General features: G+C 38.8%; 1 protein-coding gene across 2 annotated transcripts in view; it reads right to left on the bottom strand.

The window, feature by feature from the left end:
- The window catches only part of RELN (reelin), a 274,669-nt gene that overhangs the window by 213,031 nt on the left and 41,574 nt on the right, over positions 1-20,064 (bottom strand). For both annotated transcript variants that reach the window (XM_088165846.1, XM_014869033.2), the window contains exon 2: positions 18,053-18,163. In XM_088165846.1, the coding sequence (XP_088021972.1) occupies positions 18,053-18,163 (111 nt within the window). The remainder of the gene's footprint in view (positions 1-18,052; positions 18,164-20,064) is intronic.

The raw sequence follows: 20,064 nt of genomic DNA, 5'->3' as shown, positions 1-20,064 counted from the left end.
AAATATCAAGCAGCTAATTTCAAGGCAAACCCCCAGGGTTCACAAAATTCAGCATATATTGGTCATAGTTTTTTCTGTCATCAATTTTCTCAGAAAGATATGTTCAAAAAATCCAAGAGTTTCTGTACAAATCTTTCAACTCCTCATATGACTCCTGGAAATAAAATGACCCACAAAGAATGAAAAATGTAATTTCATTACAATGTGCCATCACCAAAAGAGCACCTTTTCCTGTGTTGTTCAGCCATTTGGCTGAAATCTGCAGAATTCCACTTTGGCTCATGACAATTGTTGATTCTCTTTGTGTCATCCCCATTATTTGAAGGGCTTATTGTTTTCAGTGTCATCTGAACATAACTGGCCTATGTTGTAATTAAACTTTGATCAAGTTTTTAATGGGATCTCAGAGGAAAACAGTATTTGACTAACATGTATTATTCTGCATGTATTAATCAAGTGAATTCTTGTTTAACTGACAGAATTTCACATAATAACTACTCTTCTCCATTGTTAATTAGCAGAGCAGAAAAATAATAGAATCTGTTTTCACTGAAATAATACTTTTGTATCCAGAATATTCTGAAACTTTAATTTTAATTTTAAACTTTGATTAATTTAGCTTCAGAATACCATTTTTTAGTCTTTCCTGAGGCACTTTAATTAAATATACAATTCAAAAGTGGTCCCAAACAACAACAAAATCTACAAGGCATTAAGTGCTTGAATCACTTAGGCCAGCTGTCCCTTATAAATCATCACTAAATAGCACTTTCATGAGTATTGTCATGAAATGTTAGTCAGCATTTTCATCAGAAATCTGGAAGATCTGAAATCACCAACTGTGACACTTTTTAATGATATAAACATTGACCAGGTGGGAACAAACCGTGGGTCAGGTTAGTCACATGGAACATGGTAAACAGAGTATTCAGTAAACTGAGCCAACCTTAAAAACAGCAAAACAATCCCCTCCTCATCCCTTATCCTCCCTACTGTAGGAACAAGGAAACTTGCAAGAGCAAGGAGCTGCAGGAGGAGGAGACGTCACCTAAGGCCACACCTGGTGCCACAGCCTTGGTCTCCACTAGCAAGGGCTCCAGCCACACGACCCAAGTGGCAGAAGGCAAAGTCAGGGACTGGCAGAACAAAGAACCACCTGCTGCAGGGAACCTCAAAGTGCACAAGTCTGTGGGACCTGGTGAAATGCATCCAGGGGTCCTAAGGAAACTGGAGGATGATGTTGCTCATGAAATTCAACAAGATCAAGTGCAAGATCCTGTGCCTGCATCAGAACAATTCCAAGAACAAACACAGGCTGGGCAGAGAGTGGATTGAGAGCAGCCCTGGGGAGAAAGATTTGGGGGTGCTGCTGGATGAGAGGCTGGACGTGACCCAGCAATGTGCACTTGCATCCCAAAAAGTCAAACGTACCCTGGGCTGCATCAAAAGGAATGTGGGCAGCACATCAAGGGAGGGGATTCTGCCCCCCTGCCCCACTCTGGTGAGACCCCACCTGCCGTGCTGCATCCAGATCTGGGGCTCACAACAAAGGAAGAACGTGGACCTGCTGGAGTGAGTCCAGAGGAGTGCCACAGAAATGATTAATTAGAGGCAGGAAACACAATTAGGATTGTTCAGCCTGCAGAAGAGGTTCCAGGGAGACCTTAAAGTGGTGCTCCAAAACCTTACAGGGGCCAATAGAGAGAGATGGAGGGGAATTTTTTCACAAGAGCATGCAGTGATGTGACAAGGGGGAATGGTATCAAACAGAAAGAGAGTAGCTTTTGATTAGATATTAGGAAGAAATCCTTTGCTGTGAGGGTGGTGAGGAACTAAAACAAGTTGTCCACAGAAACTGTGGCTGCCCCATCCCTCAAAATGTTCAAGGCCATGGATGGGCTTTGAACAACCTAGTGGAAGGTGTCCCTGCCCATGGCAGGGGTTTGGAACCAGCTGATCTTTAAGGTTGCTTCCAATCCCAACCATTTTATGATTCTATGAACTGAGGCTACGAGAACACATATTGCTGGGGTTCACAATTTTAGAAGGAAGCTGAAGATTGCCAGAGTCTGGGAAAAAAAGGTAATCTGCCTTATATCTTCTTCTTAGATATAAAAATTATTCCTTACACCAAAAACTCAGTGTTCAATATCTATAAGTTATTTCTCAAAATTTAAAAGTGATTTTATTTTAATAGATAAGTTACCCTAAGGTAAAGAAAATATCCCCTAATAAAGGACTTTTAGACACTGCTAAAGACACAGCAAGAAACAGCTCCTGGAAGTTCAAAGAAGAAACATTAAAATTATAAATTAGGCACATTTTTAAACAGAGTATGATTAATGACTGGGAAAAGAAGTACACAAAGTGGATTCTTTACTTCTTGTAGAACATGTAAGGTCATGCACTTTAGATAATAACAAGAATACTTTCAGCTATAAGCTAGAAATTACTGAGGAGGAGAAAGCTCAGTTCACATTAGTCAATCACTGTTTGACAATAAGCTACCACTGTGAAAAAAGACAAACACTGCCCTAGAATTCATCAGCTCAATTATTTCTAGTAACGATGGGGGAAGTATTAGTACAGTGCTGGTAAAGTACTGCTAAGACATCACTTCAATTATTGTGTGTAATTATGAACGCTTGTGTTCAAAAAAGATTAACTTAGGCTGGAGCAGCTGCAGAGAAGGACTACTAGGATGATGAGAAGAATGTAAAATATCTCACAAAAGGAGACAGAAAGAGCTTGTTTAGAGAGAGGATGACTGCTATCACTAAATATCACAGGGTTGCAAAGGAGCTGTTTAAGCCAAAAGACAACCATGGTATAAGAACAAAGGGTTGAAACTGGACTTGAATAAATTCGCTCTAATTTAGATCCTTTTTAATCACTAGGCAAATGAAGCATTGAAACAATTTTGCAATAGGAATTTATGAGATAAACTACTATAACCAGCTTTAAGATGGAGCTTAAATCCACACACATTCAAGCCACAGCATCATTGTCTCAGCTCCTGCAGCACCAGGGACCAGAGCCAAATGCAAAGGTTCCCTCCTGGGGATGGTTCCCTGGCACCACAGGGATCATGTGCCAGAATGGCCAAACCACCTCAGGCTGCAGGGCATTCTGAAACCAACATCATGCTTAAATTGTGACCAAGCCTTGAGGTTATCTTAATAACTCGCCTTCTCTTAAAAAATAGAAAATTATATCTACATACAAACAGCGCTGTTACCAGGTTTTCTGTTAATGTCAGAAATTTACTTTTAGAAACTGGTCACTCATTTGTTTTTTCCAAAGCAAAGCTCAAATTACACTGAAAACGCCATGGTTAAGCAGACTTGTACCAAGGTTCATATACAAACAGGCAATATTTTGATCATGCTGTCAAAAATAAGAATTACCTGGATACAAAAAGAATATTCACTGTTTCTCTTGTACTTTATGTGAGTAGGAAGCAGCCACAAAGTCAGGTTAGCATTGACTAACAGTGGTTCAGCTTAATGCTGTCTGCCTTGTTTAAACAACTCCTGCTGCAAGTTCCTTTCTTGTTGCATGCAGAGTGATGAAGCAGTGCTTTAATAGCTGTGCTATGGTCATACATTGTTTTTCAAAGTCCTTCTGTTTATCATCAAAGGTCATTTCATTACACTGGTTTCCTGAAACCCTTCAGATTTATTATTTGTTTTCAGGGCACAAAAATACAAAATCTTCTTACAAGGAGTCTAAGCTATTTCCCCTTGTATCAGAATAATTTTTAAACTACTTATATCTTCCTACTACTTCTTGAATGCCTGCTCTAATTAGATTGACAGCTTCTCACTTTCTTATTATGAAAGCTGTAGGTGCATTAAAAAAAAAAACGAAACAACCAAACAGTTCAAGAAACAAACTGCAAATAAGATGGATGGGGATTTAAAGTGCACGTTCCCTCATGTTTATAATTATTACTAAGTTTAGTGAATTCTGTTTTAATTTAATAACAATAATATAATTCAATATATTAATAATTATTATTCACATGAGCAAGGTTTCTTGTTCATGTGGTTTATGTAACCCATAAAACCATGCCTGTTATTAATTCCACTGAAAATATCCACTTGACTATATCCCATTTTTAACCACTCCAGAGTTCATGTCTTTTTTCTCTGGTGCAAGTACTTGTCTTCAAGATGTCTGGGGGGAGGGCAGTCACAAATAAAGTAGGAGTGATATGATACATTTTCCTTTACTAGTAAAACAAGGAGGAAAATTTTTTCAATTATAAAAGACAATAAAAATAAACACAAAACAGGATCTTAATTTTATTATGATGGAAGTGAGAACTACTTCAGCAAGTTATAAATGTGTTTTCATATTTGTGTGCGATTTTGAAAACTATTGGCATTGCTTTTGAAGATATTTATATTTCATTTATAATAAAAGACTTCGTGTAAGCACAGGAGACTCAAAATAAAGCACGCCACAAGATTACAATTGGTAGTGCTGAAGAACCAAGACCCACTCATAACTGGTCAGCAGATGCCTCTGTTGGAAATTGCAAATGAATTCAGTTCAAAATAAAATGCTTTCTGAGTCATTCCCTAGAGACTGGAATTCAGCCTTTAAATACACGTGAGAAACCATCAAATGTGAGTCAATAAAACAATGCATGAAAAGCCACTTGTCCTGGCGAGACACTTCTACACCAGCTTTTTAGAAAGTACTTCAGAGAGTTTGCAACAACACAAATTCCATAGTCACCATAAAACCAGATTGTGTTAGCCTTTCCTCCTTCTTCTCACCCTGTGCCAATAGGGTGACATTAAATACAATTTCACTTAAATAAATTCACTTCTTAAGTAAAAAAAGTTGTTCCATGTAATTTCAAAGCTATGTTTAAAGAATTCTGTAGCTGCACTGCACTTTAGCTATTCCCAAAGCTGAACTGTGAAGCTGTTTGCTACCAAAGCCAGACAATGCCCTGAGTCTCTGAAGGAGAAAAGCCAGGGTGGGACTGGCCCCAGGCGCAGACAATGCAGACGTGCCTGTGCATGAGTGAGGAGTCTTGGCTCCCCACAGACCCTGCAGGTCAGTCACCCCTGCCATGGGACATGTGTCCACCTTAGGACATTCAATCTCCATGTCTCACCAGCCAAAGAAAATTAACCAGTTGTAGGCTGACCTTACCTCATCTGTGGGGAAGGGGCAGGAAGGGCTCTTGTCCAGAGTTTTATTAGCATTTTACTTAAAGGACAAGCACCATAGTCCATTCCTTCTCACTGATTTGTAAGTTTATGCTTTGGATATTAACTCAGTAATTAATCAACCTTCAGTATCAGAGCAGACTGGGGGATGAACAGATGGAGAGCAGCCCTGCCAAGAAGCACTTGGGGGGGCTGAAGGGAGAAAAGCTGGACATCACCCAGCAATGTGCACTTGCAGCCCAGAAAGCCAAATGCACCCTGGGCTGCCACCCCAGCAGTGTGGGCAGCAGGGCAAGGGAGGGGATTCTGCCCCTCTGCCCTGCTGAGACCCCACCTGCAGGGCTGCATCCAGCTCTGGGGTCCCAGCACAGGAAGGACATGGAACAAGTCCCGAGGAGGGACACAAACAATAGTCAGAGAATTGGTGCTGTTCAGCCTGGAGAAGAGAAGGCTCCAGGGAGTGCTTATGGAGGCCTTCCAATATGTGAAGGAAGCCTACAAGAAAGATGGAGAGAAAATATTTACAAGAGCATGTAGTGACAAGACAAAGGTGAACACCTCCAAACTTAGAGTAAGTTAAGTTTAGACATTAGGAAGAAATTCTTTGCTACCAGAGTGGTGAGACACTGGAACAGGTTGCCCAACCCCTGGAAATGTCCATGGCCAGGTTGGATGGGGTTTTGAGCAATTTGGTCTAGTGGAAGCTGTCCCTGCCCATGGCAGGAGCAGTTGGATCTTTAGGGTTCTTTCCAAACCAGGCCATTCTAGATGACTCTATGATCACAGATTTACTAGATGGAAGCCCTCTGCTTCCATATACTATGAAATCAAAATCCTGTGTAGTGAAATATTCTCATTTACAAAGTCCCTCAGTCTCCATGAGCCAATCTGTCCTACCCCTAAATGTTCCTTGAATCTAGAGGGGGCTTTTTGTGTGAAATGCTCACCACAACACCCTGCCATAACTGAATATGACAGATGTCTTTCAAAACTCCTCTGGATGAACTCTGAAGCATCAGAAAATTGCATCTCAATCAGTCCTTGGAAAACAGGGCACCTGAAGGCATGGTTGTGTGTGAATGCCTGAGCCAGACAGCCAAAGTCCCCAAGCCATACACAGCAAAAATAAACTCCCTAATGGAAGGATGCTCAGAAACAGGCTGAGGAGATCCAACTAGGGGTAAAGCACAGAAGAAAACCCTAAACTTTTCTGGTTTTAAAAACAAAAACAAAACAAAAATATCAGTACCTAAATTCCTCAGAAACATTTCCAGGATAGAGAATGTTACTGAATTTTACATATCCTGCTCAGCATATTTAACTGGAGAACAAATAAATATTTATTTGTCTCAAGCAAAAGTCATTTAGATTATCACATATATCTGATAAATTCTTCAGAGCAAATCTGAATTTCATACTCATGCTAAATCATTACCCAAACTTTCATCAGAAGCTAGCACACATCTCTTTGATAGTCTCAGGGAAAATTGCAGCTAAAGCACATTTCAGTTTATTTGGTTGAACTCTTGGCAGATTATGACTGAAGGTTTTTTAAAGAGTTCATTACATCTTTGCCCTCCTTAAGCAAAGGTTATCACAAAGCTGCCTGTTTGAGTGAATTATGACTACTGGGTGGTCACTACTGCCTGTGATATTAGTTATTACATGTTCAGTGATAAATTTAAATCAGTAGATAACAAGGAGAAATCTCTACCAAGACCTTCATTATGGAATCTAAAAATAGCAAAATTACAGTTACAGGGAGAAAATGATAAGCTTAATATATACATTGCTGAGCAAGCAGATGGTATATTTCAGGAAATTCACTATTCATATCAAAATTAAAAATTTAAACTTAATCCTTCTAAAAATTAAAACTTGCAGGATGAAACGGTACTTAATGATTTTTTCTTTAAACTAGACTTTTTAAATGTTCATATTCTTCATCTTAAGAGCTGATGCTGTCAGCATTTATTGATTCAGCCTTCTAATAATTACATCATCCTTCCAGCATGTCAGAAACTGTCAAGGTGACTATGATGGCATATGACTGGAGTATGACTCCAGTGTCACAAAATATTTGTGTCACTAGTTTATCCAGAAACAGACATACAGCAAATGTCAGAGTGATAGAGAAGAAAAATACTGACTTTATTAACTAACTGCTATGTAAAATGTTTCATCACATGCTGTAATGTTGCCAAAATAGCCTTGTCAAGTAATTATTTAAATAGTTTTATTTAAATAAACTAGAATTCAGTGAAAGTGCTTTGTACAACATCCCATCTTCCCAAAACACCACAAGATCTTTCAACATTCAGTTATTTAATTTGATGCTATCTGGAAAAAAAAAATCCAACCTTCTCACACAGCTGCAAAGTATCTTTACTTTTCTGCATTGAATACTTGTGTATCTACTGGATTTCTTCTAAAGGTTGTTTTCCTTCAAGCACTCAAACAGCTCAAGCTAAGCCTTATGAAGATATAACTGCTTTGGTTACAAACTGCGCTAATTTTAATAATTGCATTGTTCTTCCTAAGGGTTGAAATAAGGCAAGAACTACAGCAGATTGACTCATTGGATAAATTTAAGTAAGTCCTTGCTTAAGGCTTTCAATATTTTGAAGTTATAGATTTGAGCTAAAAGACATATTTTCTTTCTTTTCATAAGCAAAAGTCAGTGTTCAAATGACACTATGTCTAATACAGCACCATAAACAATGAAACTCAAGCAGCAGATGAATTATTAAAGTATTAACACACATATTTAGTTAAAGAAATTGAAAATCATCTTTTTTACTCCCTCTCTTTCAAGAACTTTAAGAAGTCATGTGCAAAGCCACACCCAGACTGACATGACCACCCTGGAATGAATGGACTTCATTCAGTGACAAAATCCAGCAGTGTAAAACTGCAGAACAACCCTACTCCAAAGAATAAGGACTTCATGTGGAAGTCTGGTATTTTTCTTCCTGGGGATTTTATAGCAAGGATGACTGGACTGACAGGCTCCTGTGAGGTGATGCTCACCTACAAGCAAGTGCATTTTTGATACTTTACAAATTTCACTTCAAACTAACCCCACATATTCTAAGCTCAGCAATCAGCAAACACAGCTGTCAGAATGCCCTTGCCCATGCCAAGGCAGAATCCCTTCTCTCCACCTGCCAACAGTGCCAGCAACAGCTGAGCTGGAGCAGCACAGGGGGACTCTGCCCTTCCCTCCTGTGCCCCAAGAGAGGGGCAGGAGCTGGCCCTACTCCCACTGCCAGCAGGAACCCGGGAACCTCCTTCTCTAGCTCACGTATTTTAGTATCCAGTAAAGATGCAACCCCACCAATCGCTCCCTACGAACAGCAGTCACCTTTCACTGGTATATTCTTGAAAACTGGGATATTCCTTTTAGCAGATTTGGAGCAGATTTTTCTTGTGAACCATCTCTGAAAACACACAAGTGATTATCAGTCACAACACTGACAAGAGACAAGCAAACAGTGAATTCAGCTGGTAAGGACAGGTGATGATCAGGATTTAACAGAGGGCTCCATTTTCCTGTAAGCCTGATTTTTCACCACATATAATGAACTCTACTTCAAAATGTGGCAAACTGGCAGATATGGGGGAAGCAGTCTGATGACATTTGTTTGTCACAATTGCCAGAAATTAGTTTACAAACTTGTCTTCAAAATTATGACAAAAACAATTTCCAATACCATTTCACATTTGCAAGAGGCTTCAATGCATCTTAATTGATGAAGTCCAAGAGCTCGGTAAGTTTTCTTGAATATGCTATCACATCTTGACAAACACAAAATGCAAGAAAAATAACAGCAAAAGCAGAAGGTCAGGAGAAGGGGCTCTGCCTGACTGTCACAGCACAGCACACGACAATGAGGCACCACAGAACCAGGCTCTGGACAAGAAGCAATGCAGGCAGGCACACTGGCAGTGAGAGGTTCATGCAGCCATGGGAAACACTGCCTGATCTATTCTTGAGGCATACACACACACACAGAGAACACAATTTTAAGATGACTCTAAATTTCTAGATGATGGCCTTTTCCCTCTGTTTTATTAAAGATATCCTTCTGTTACTACAAGTTACCATGCAACTCCAGCCTGTCAGTCTTGCTGAATGTAGCAATCAAAGCACAATGACAACATCTTTTGGAGAAGAAAGTATTTTGTTATTGTTATTGCAATCAATGAAGGCTTAATTCGTTTTTCCTTGACTTTTCTGCACTATTATCTGTATTATAATAAAAGTCATGAACAGTAAAGATTGGGTTGTATTGTGCCAGCATGTCTGTACAGAATAATAAAGAAAGTCCTTGCTTTAGAGATCACAGTCTAGTTGGTGAACAAATAGGACAAATGATATTGCTAAGAAAATAAAACAGTTATAAAAGAGAATTGAGTCATACATTGACATTTCTCTAATCAACAAACAAGAGTGATTTATCCATTAAAAAAGCAGAGAAGATGAATTTTAAGGCAAGATTTAGAATCATAAAATCAACATCTCCAAAATAAAGTCCAGCTTTTAATCAAATACTAACATGCCCACTAAACCATATCACAAAGTGACACATGTAATAATTTTTTGAACACTTCTAAGGACAGTAACTCCACCACTTCCCTGGGGAGACTTTTTCAATGCTTAACCACCCTTTCAGTGAAGAAATTTTTCCTAATATCCAATCTAAACACCCCTGGTGCAACTTGAAGCCGTTTCTCCTTTTCCTGTTATGTTGCCTGGGAGAAGAGATTGGCTCCCACCTCACCACGACCTCCTCTCAGGCAGCTGTGGAATGAGATAAGGTCACCCCTGAGCCTCCTTTTCTCCAGGCTGAACACCCCCAGCTCCCTCATCAGACCTGTGCTCCAGACCCTTCCCCAGCTCCATTGCCCTTCTCTGGACACTCTCCAGCACCTCAATGTCCCTCTTGTAGTGAGGGACCCAAAACTGAACACAGGGTTTGAGGTGTGGCCTCACCAGTGCTGAGTGCAGGGGGACAATCAGTGCCCTGGTCCTGCTGGCCACACTATTGCTGATACAAGCCAGGATGCCATTGGCTTTCTTGGCCCCCTGGGCACACACTGATCATGGTCAGCTGGCTGTGGACCAGCACCTCCAGATCCTTTTCCAATGGGTGTCAGCTTTTTTACAAAATATGAAAATTTGGAATATGTTTGTTAACAGTGCTCAGAAAGCACTGGTTGAACATAGTACTTGAAATTAGGAAAAAAGGAGAGTGAGGAATAAATGCATATGTCTACATAGATGGGGGGGTGTACTTATTTATATATTATTTTCCATTATTAAAAGGAGCTACAATTTGCACAGTTCAAGAAGTGTTTCAAATTACTTTCAATAAATATTAGAATAAATAAAAATCATCAACCTGTTGCAATGAATATTTAACATCTTAATATATTTTGAATGAAATCCTTACCTTATTGGAAACAGAAATATTCTCAGAGGTGTGAGGTATGGCAAAATCACTGATCAGATCACAAACTTTTGCATCAGTTTTTTTTCTATATGCATTTTATTAAAAATTGGGATGAAATTGAAAAATTCACATTAAAATTCAATTATTCTCTAGATTTTCCCCATACCATTTTTTGGTCACCCAGGGGGAAAAAATGGATTTATATAAGACCTGAAAAAAAAAAAATTACTACTCAATAGATGTACTTGCTAAATTGGACCAAAATTGGCCCCAACACTTCAATTAGCACTCTGGTTTTGGAAGTGTAAAAGTATTTCTAAAGGCATTTTCTAGTTTAAAAACTCCAGGGGCTCTTTTATAAGCACTGGCACATGGAAAATGCTCCTCTGTGTCTCCAGTGCAGTCATCACCCCGAGCTCATCTGCAAAGCCTGAAGTTTTGCCTGTAGAATTAAACACTCACCTGCACCCACTATTCAGAGCTCCCAAACATAAGCAATGTTACGTGTGCCACACCTCTAAGGAGGCTCATTCTCCTTTTCAGCCTTCACCACATAAATGCTAGCAGGAGTTAAGATATATTTAAAAGGTTAAAAGCTTTAAGTATTGTCATGTCATCTTCAAAATGCTACAAAGATATTTGAAATAAATTGTGGACTAACTCAGAGCTTCTCAACAGATTAGGCAAAATTGGATTTTGCTGTCCAAGAGCTGCTGCTGCCATGGCTGGAGTTACACAAACCTGACAAGTCTAAGAGCACTTGCAGAAAAGGATGAAGGTGTTCAGGGTGACTGGACTGGGTGAAACTAGACTAAAACTAGGCCACTTTAAGTATTTTCTGTGTAGGCTCCCTCTCCAGTTAGCTTGTTCCTCCAAACTTGGGGCATTGGGGTCTGCCTTATCCAATTATGTGCAGGGAATTTTCTTCCTCAGCAGTTAAAATACTTGGGGACAGTTCCTAGCCAGGCAAGCACGGGTAATTACTGCCTATGCCATGAAAATGGATATATGTTGTATTAATAAAGCTGAAACCCTTTCCACAAGGCACATATGACAGTCAATCACTTGCAGAAATGGTCAACTTTTGGCCACAAAGACAATTAAGTAGTAATTAAACATCATGACACAGAGACTTTCAAAGTTTTGTCATCATTATGGTTTCTTTACATAACATTTGTAGGTGGAAGTATCTTAAAACTCAAATGTAAACTTTCTTGACCAATGTCAATTTGGCATCAACTGACTATTTAATTGACTGTTAACAAATTCTTCAAGATATGACTGCTATACAGATAATTTATCTTCCTGTTAATTGGTAATTATACATTGGCAGAAAAATCACTGTTTCTTTCCAATTATTCCAGAACTCAGTGACTATTTAAACTTTGCTAATTAGCAGCGGAGGGCTGTTACATCTTCTGGGCAAATTGTATTTGATAATCCCTATTAAAATATACATGGCAGTAGTTGACTTGTAACAAAGAAAAAAAAATTTTTTTAAAAAAGTGGCAGTTCAAAGGGTATTAGATACAGCACAAGGCAAACGGGGGCCTATTAAAATTTCCCCAACTGTTCTAATGAGAATGCCGAGGGTCATTTCTTCCTAGTTTACCATCTGTTTGGTTTCTGGCAAATATCTCTGGTGTGAAGGGAGGGTCCTGGAGCCCATTTGGCTTGTCACAAAATAAACCAGGGATCTGCAACAATTTCTGTAAGTTACAAAACTGCACTTCAAGATCAGTAGCATGTACATAGCTGAAAACTTTTTTAAGAGCTGTCATTTACTGACTATTCCTTACTTTTTAGAGCTATGAGCAAGCACAGAGAGGCAGACTGAGCAGGGGGGATCAATTTTATAGGTTCACCTAACAAGAAAATGCAACAGTTGGCCTTTTTCCATCTCACACTGTTAGTGGGGGATATTTTCCTTTATATGTCAAAATCTGAAAGCAAAACATTGTCCCAGAAGCATCAGTGTTTGAGCATAAACTGATGCCAAAACCAAGCCTCTGACAGCTCAAAACCACAAACCCCATCCAGGATCAGGAGGAGCCTTGGATGCCTCCAGTGCAGTTCCAGACCCACGTGCAGACAGAGTTGGGGAGCACTGTCTGTGGAATCTCCTTGGAGATGACACTGGGGGTTCCCTCAGCCACCCAGGCACCCTCTTTGCTTTTTTCTCTGGAGATGAGACCATGATCAGGCAGCATCACCTACAGCAGCCCTGCCCTACAACTGCTCAGAGCCAAAGGGGATACAGGACCTAGAAACCACTCTTGTCCTTCTCCCCAGCTCCCAAACCATACAGAACCAGATCAAAATGATCCTTCCTCTAAACTGAGAGGGGGTTTTGGGTGGCTATGCAATCACATTTGTAACCAAAACACCCAGTGAAGGATTATGTGAGGGCTGCTTTAATCCTGTCGAAAGGCAATAGAATACTAAAAAGCAAAAAGTATAAGATAATTTGTCATTCTATTCTATTCTATTCTATTCTATTCTATTCTATTCTATTCTATTCTATTCTATTCTATTCTATTCTATTCTATTCCATTCCATTCCTAGGATTTCCTCTAGGAAATGTATTATTCACCTTATTTCAAATATTTCTAACTTCATTTTTTTAGATCCCAGAGAGTCAATGTATTACTTAAAATATGTATGATCATCTTCATGTCATAGAAACAAAGAATTGCAAAAAAAAAAAAAAAAAAAAAAAAGACTGCAATATCATCTTCCATCTTTTGCTTTCTAGAAGATGCAAGTTCAGGCACTAAAATGTTTCCAGGTAACATCACCCTCCTAGTTTCTTATAAAGTAGCCCACATAGTTAAACAAAGCCTAAATTTCATGAGGAGTTTATGACCTCACAGTAGAATGGAGTTATCTGTTTTAAAAGATTGCAAATGACAAATTGTGTAAATCTACACAGAATATAAACAAAATGTTTTTGTTATCCAATTAGGCCTATGGCAACACTTTCCATTCTAATCAGAGCTTGGTGTCTCTACTACAATAGAACTTATGGGCTTCCAACAGGAATTTAGGTTGGAAGGTTAATGCATATATAAATATTATCATGAAATTACTTGTTAAAATGTTAACATTTACTAAAAGGTACAACATCAGTGTAGTCATTATAATTTTGCATAAAATTAGGGTTTTGGGGGGCTTAGCTAGAAAGGCTCATGTTTCCCACTGTAGTTCTTAAGAAACTAATTACACCAAACTTGGATATAATTTGTAGTGTATTTATCACTGAAAAGCCACCAGGGAGCCAGAAAGCCTTGGGAAGAGCTGGAACACGTGGAGGTGCAGTGTGAGTGGCAGGTCAAAGGCAGGCTTTGATGTGCACAGCCCTGCACATCTGCCTGCTCAGCCAGCTTGTCACCAGGATCATCCTGTGTAATGAGACAGATTCGGGTCCTTGGCTCATGGCACTCCTTATCACTGCCGAGGGATTAGGCTGTAATCTCCTCCTGTAATTGTAGGAATGATACCCTGCTCCCTGCTCCCCAGAGCACACAGCTTTGGAGGAGCCATGCAGTATTTTCATGCTTCTGCCAAGATACAGAGTGCTCTCCTATCACCCACCACACCATCTATCCTTACTCTCGTTTGCAATCAATTCCCATCAGACCCACCTTTCTAAAGCTTTCTAAATTTTTTTTTTTCTTTAGTACTCCTGCCTCCCATTTCCCTCTTTTATATTTGTACTAAGCCAAGTAGTGAGAGCCCCTAAATGACTGTATGGGAGATTTTTCTTGATGGTCTGATAAACCCCAGAGCACAGCCAAATGACCCAAGCAGTCAAAAAAAGGCCAAACACCACAAGAAGCTTCAGAGACAAAAGCAGAAGAAATAAAAAGCACTGATGGACAAAGAGATCCCACAGAAGTCCAAAATGTGTCTCCAGAGACAGCCAAGGTGTGAATAAACTGAGGGCTACCCGTGTGGCATGTGAAAGGAGGAGACAAAAAGTGGGATTGCCCATCAGTCATCAATGCTGAAAGTTGTGGGAACATTTCCATACACACCAGACTGATCAGGAAAGGAGAATGGAAATGACACTGAAGAGATGCAGCTGAGAGTATCTGTTGTATCAGGGGGTCTAATGAAGAAAGAAAAAGAAGAAAGCTTCTTAAAAGCTACTTTTAAAGATGTTTTTTTGCTAAAGGATCCTCCCAGCTTGGTTTAGTGAAGCTTCAACACATTTACGTTTGATCCCAGTTCTAATCCTAGCTTTAAAATTTTAGTTTTATCTTAATCTGAACTCAGAAAATGATTCAGGACAAAACCACTATTAACTTTTATACCAAAAAGCTCACACATTTCTTCCTAAGAAATTGTCAGAAGGTTTCCCAAATAAAAATTTCAACATGCTTTATGTCAGTGAAATCCCACAGAGGAAACCAGGAACTATTTCTTTGCCTATGTATTGAAGAAGAAAGAAAACATAACCCTAAGAATTAAAATATTTTATCATTTTTTTCTTCAAAGCTTCTTGACATGGTTAACTGTTATAACTGACAATGATTGTGTCTCCATCAAGTAATTGCCTAAACTGGTAAAAGATTATTGTAGTCACAACACAGTAGCTCACAGCACAGAAGAAGCATATATGTATGTTAAGGAGACTTCAAATTATTGGGCAGTTCTGGAAGATTATGATAATCGAGTGTGACCTCCTGTGTGAGACAGACAAGAGCATTTCAATGGTAATATTGCAAGGGAGAAAAAATATTCTTCCCTGCACCATAAGCAACCACTATCAACCCAATTTCAGAATATTACTATCTTCAGGTTTTAAAGGCCTAGCTTTCCCCCCATCTAATCCATGATAAACCACATAAATCTTTGAATTGAGGTCTCTGAACCTGACTAGTCCTCAACATTAAAAAAACATAATAATTTCCAGCAAGCTAAACCTGAATATCACAGTCACTTGCCTCAAAGGAGAAACTGCTCCTTTGCTGATTGGAAATGATGACACAACAGATGGATCCGAGGTTTCTGAAGAAAGTGCTTTATGTTTTCTTCAGAAAGCAAAACAATGTCACTCCCACCTACTATTTTACTAAACAGCGGATTAAATACTGTGGAGACTGCTCTATTTTTCTACTGAAAATGGTAGATTTTAAAATATTGTTACTTTTTAAAACTACTGAATAATTTTTAAAAGCCTATCATTTACATGCTAAATGCTTTTTGGAAGAGGCCAGCTTTCTCATCTCTCACTGCAAAGTAGAGATAGGAGAAGTTTATGTAGCTCTTAGTCCTGGGAGCCATCATAGATTGAGCATTCATATAAAATTGCATTTGAAAGCTATTGCCATTTTCCCTTGACTGTTTATTTTTTACTGTGACTTCAAAGACACAGCACAAAAGCATCACCTGCTATGAAACATTCAGATTGTTTTTTTTTCTTTTTCCAATATATATACAAGCTTAGGAAATAGAAAAGAAAAACAGCAAATTGAGACTTTTATTTAAATTTTTTTTAACTAACAGTGTAACAGAACTGACCCTACAGTTTACCTACAAAAATTTAAATAAAAAATTCAGAGATGGCTGCACTTTTTCTCTAACATAGATGGAGCATGTTCAAGACAGAGCATCAGATCTCCCCAGGCATGATATTTGAGAATTTGTATTGATGAGCAAAATGAAGTAACTCCAACTCTGCGTGACTGTTTTTGCATCACTTTGGCTTTTATATTTTTCCAGCCTGTAGTCTTGGAGCTTTTGCATACAGAACACACATGCCACCAATTTAATTGTTGGTTATCTTACAGTGACAGAATGGTCAAAGTAACACATCAAGAGCTAGAGAAGGACCTTTGGCAAGTTAAAGTAGGCCAGATTGTTTTTTCTGTTGTTCATCACATGTTACTTTAACATCTCTGTCAATAAAACATCAACTGAAACAGCCTTATTCTACAAATGAATACACATTTAGGGAAAAATACATTCTTTGAAAATGCACAGAGGTATTTAGGTTCTTAAAATTTTGCTTGTTATTCTTAAATACTTAGTTGCAATTAAACATGACCAGTATACTTTGCCCAGTGAGTTTGCCATGATCTCCCAATGATACAAACACTTATTTTACAGCAAGGTAATAGCTTGCCCGTGACTTGACCATCCCAGAAATTTCACATTGCTAAGTCCCTTCTGTCTTGCTTACTCCATCAGATTCTATTCATCCTGTAAGCAGTACAGTGGGAAAGGAGTAACAGCAGTACAAATTCCTCCAGAAAAGTGAATCGTTCAGTGCCTTTTCCACAGCATGAAATACTTGTGCCAGCCATGCTCTTCCCTTTGAAAGGCTGAGCAAAAAGTCTGAGGTTGAACCGTGATGTTATCCACAGAAGCAAAGCCCTTCTCAAATTATCCCTCAGTACAGCTTTAAATAATGTGCTATTTACATTTCATTCTTTCATTTACAAGCAAATGTGTGCCTGCTGGATGACACTCAAATGCCCAGACCACTCATGTTCTACATGCTTTAAAACAAAAGTAAGTACCATGAGAGGTTATTATGAAGGAAGCACTGAATTCTGGCTCAAGCAGACAAATTAGAATTTAAACACGCTAGTGCAAGTGCAGGGCAGTTGGAGTCCCATATGACTGGTACCTGTTTTTGTACTTTCAACGTGGATTGCTTGTTAGGGTCACTCAGTTCCTCCAACTTGGGGACTGCAATTCTTATTTTTATTTTTTTATTATTATTATTTGTAAGGATATACGAAATGCTACCAAATAACAAACTGCAGAAGGTATAGCTGTCAATTCCTTGCAAAAATTTAGAAAACATTATTTTAAAAATGTTTGTCCTTAACACAGCTGCTACTGCTGAGGGCTACAGCAGAACGTGAAATACATGATAATTTTGCAAAGCCTATCGTATCCCTTTTACTACAATTCTGCTTTTGGGCCATGGTAAATATTTGGTTGTATACAGTATCTTGACCAGCATTCTGGTTTTAAGGAAGATGCTGCTAACTGAATGGAAAAGTAGGTTGACATAAGCTTAAAGGAAACAGGTTTTCAGCCCAAGAAACACTTAAAGGCTTTGGGATAAATGCTTCAGTTTATACAAAATGTCACACAATTCAGAAATGGCTGTTTAAAACAATTTATCTCCTGAGGCTTTTATCTCTTAAAATTTATATTATTCAGCGTACTAATACCAGAGATGAGCAAAAGTGAAGGTGGTACTAGAAGCAACAAAAGCTGCCTAAAATCTGCCACTGCCTTATCTCATTGACTCCCACTGACTTGCATGTATTATTGATGACTCAGAGTAAATTAGCCCGTTCCAGTAATTGTGTTGCTACTGATGTCCTCTGTACAATCAAGTACTCGTTACCCTGAGTTGCAGAAGGTAAATTACACTGGACTTACCAAATCCAAAAGCACTGGAACCACCAACACTCTGGGAAGCCTGAACACTGGTAGATGTGTAGAGCCCAGTTACCAGTAAGCCATCAAAGAAGGTACTTGTCGAAATAGTCACTGAAATGAGAGAAATAAAATATGTGTAAATATGATGGTTAAGATCCTGTACACGTTCTGTGAGCAGGCTCTTGCTCTTGACTGAGATCCCATCATACAGTCCAGTGAATCCATCTGAATTCCCCCAATATTTATGCTACTTTTACTTTCATTTGGTGCTTGGGAAGTTGCCTTTGCCCAAAGCATCAACTATGGTATTCATGAAATGCATGAGTTAGAAAATAATGCACTGGAATATATTGCTTGTAAGCAATTGTCCAGACATTAAACTGTATTAAAATCAATGAAATTACCAGGATTATGGTACTGTTCTTTCTGGATCTAAATAGAGTCTAAGTTACAGTTATCATGCTTATTATAGTATTATACATTGAAGTTATATGGGCATCTGAGACATTACAGATTGTGTGTATTTAAATAGCTCAGGAATGCATTTTTAAAATATTCTTAAGTAATATCAGAAAACATCCAAAATAGCAACTAAAATTAATATTAGAATCTATACATTCTTTGTTAGAATTGACAATTCTTGCAATATTTATTCAATTCTTGTACACACTAATTTTAATATTTTACTTTGGTGTGCTTGATAAGATAACCCACAAGGGAAGCCAGTTGCTGTCCCCTTTTTGGATTTCAGCAAAGATTTTGATACTGTCTCTCACAGGATCCTTCTGGACAGGATGTCCAGCATGCAGCTGGACAAACACATCATTGGCTCAGAGGTCGAGAACGCAGGGTTACAGGGAATGGGGTGACATCAGAGTGGGGACCTGTCACTGGTGGGGTTCCCCAGGGCTCCATCCTGTGCTCTCAAGGCCCTGTGCTCTTCCACATCTTCATAAACAACTTAGGCACAGGGCTGGAAGGGATACTGAGCAAGTCCAGAGATGATACAAAACAGGGAGGAGCTGTTGACTCCTTCCAAGGCAGAGGAGTCCTGCAGAGAGACCTCGACAAATCAGAGGGCTGGGCAGTCACCAACCATGTGAAGATCAACAAAACAACAAGAAGCTCTCTCTGCTGAAGAAGAGTCCTGTGACTTGTAGCCTCATACACTGAAGATGCATCCAGACCTCAGTTACCACACTCATTCTGCTTCATACCTCAACCCTTTCTATTCCCTTAACTTGGAGACATCAGTGCTTGTTGACTGGCCAGGAAACTGAAGCAAGGTACTCTGAGGTGACTGCTAGGACATTCATTGGTGATACACATTCAACGGAGAACCTGATGGGTTTCTTAAGTCCTAATAGTCAGTGTTTCCTCTGTGGTACACTTTTGGCTTCAAATTAGTGTTTAATATTTTAAAAAACATAAAAATGTTGACAGTAGCTTAATTTATTTTGAGCAGAGGAGCAGTATTTACTATGTTAATTTATTCTTCAACACTTTGTATTTAATTATCTTCTTTTCTTTGATTATCTAATACTACACTGAATAAACCCTGAATCCAACTTTTCTGCTCCCATGACTCCAAATTTCAGTATTTTGCAATAGGCACTTCCCTGAATTCAGATGCAGGTTCAGAGCCATATGTTCCATTTTTAAGAACAAGCTACTTCTGATGGATGTTAAAAGAAGAGCAAAAGACTAGATTTTTTTAAAAAATAAAAGATGTATTAGGGAGAGTAAAATAAAATCAAACAAGCAAACAATGAATTTTTTCTGCATTTGATGATGAAGTAGTGAATAATACATGACCTTTTCTTCCCTTTATGCCTTTAAACCAACAAAGAGGCAAAACATATGTTGAAAAGTATGCCTATGTGTTATTTTTGAAGATTTGGCAAAAGAGTAAGTGAAAAGCACTGATAGAAGGGCACTGGGCCAGTACTTTGCTGCCATTTTGTTTCCCTGTGGGGAAGCATCTTATTCTTTACTGGATAGGATATAATGCA

The sequence above is a fragment of the Sturnus vulgaris genome, chromosome 5 (genome assembly GCF_052056855.1).
Source record: "Sturnus vulgaris isolate bStuVul1 chromosome 5, bStuVul1.hap1, whole genome shotgun sequence".
Lineage (NCBI taxonomy): Eukaryota > Metazoa > Chordata > Aves > Passeriformes > Sturnidae > Sturnus > Sturnus vulgaris.
This window is presented reverse-complemented; position numbering and strand designations above follow the sequence as displayed.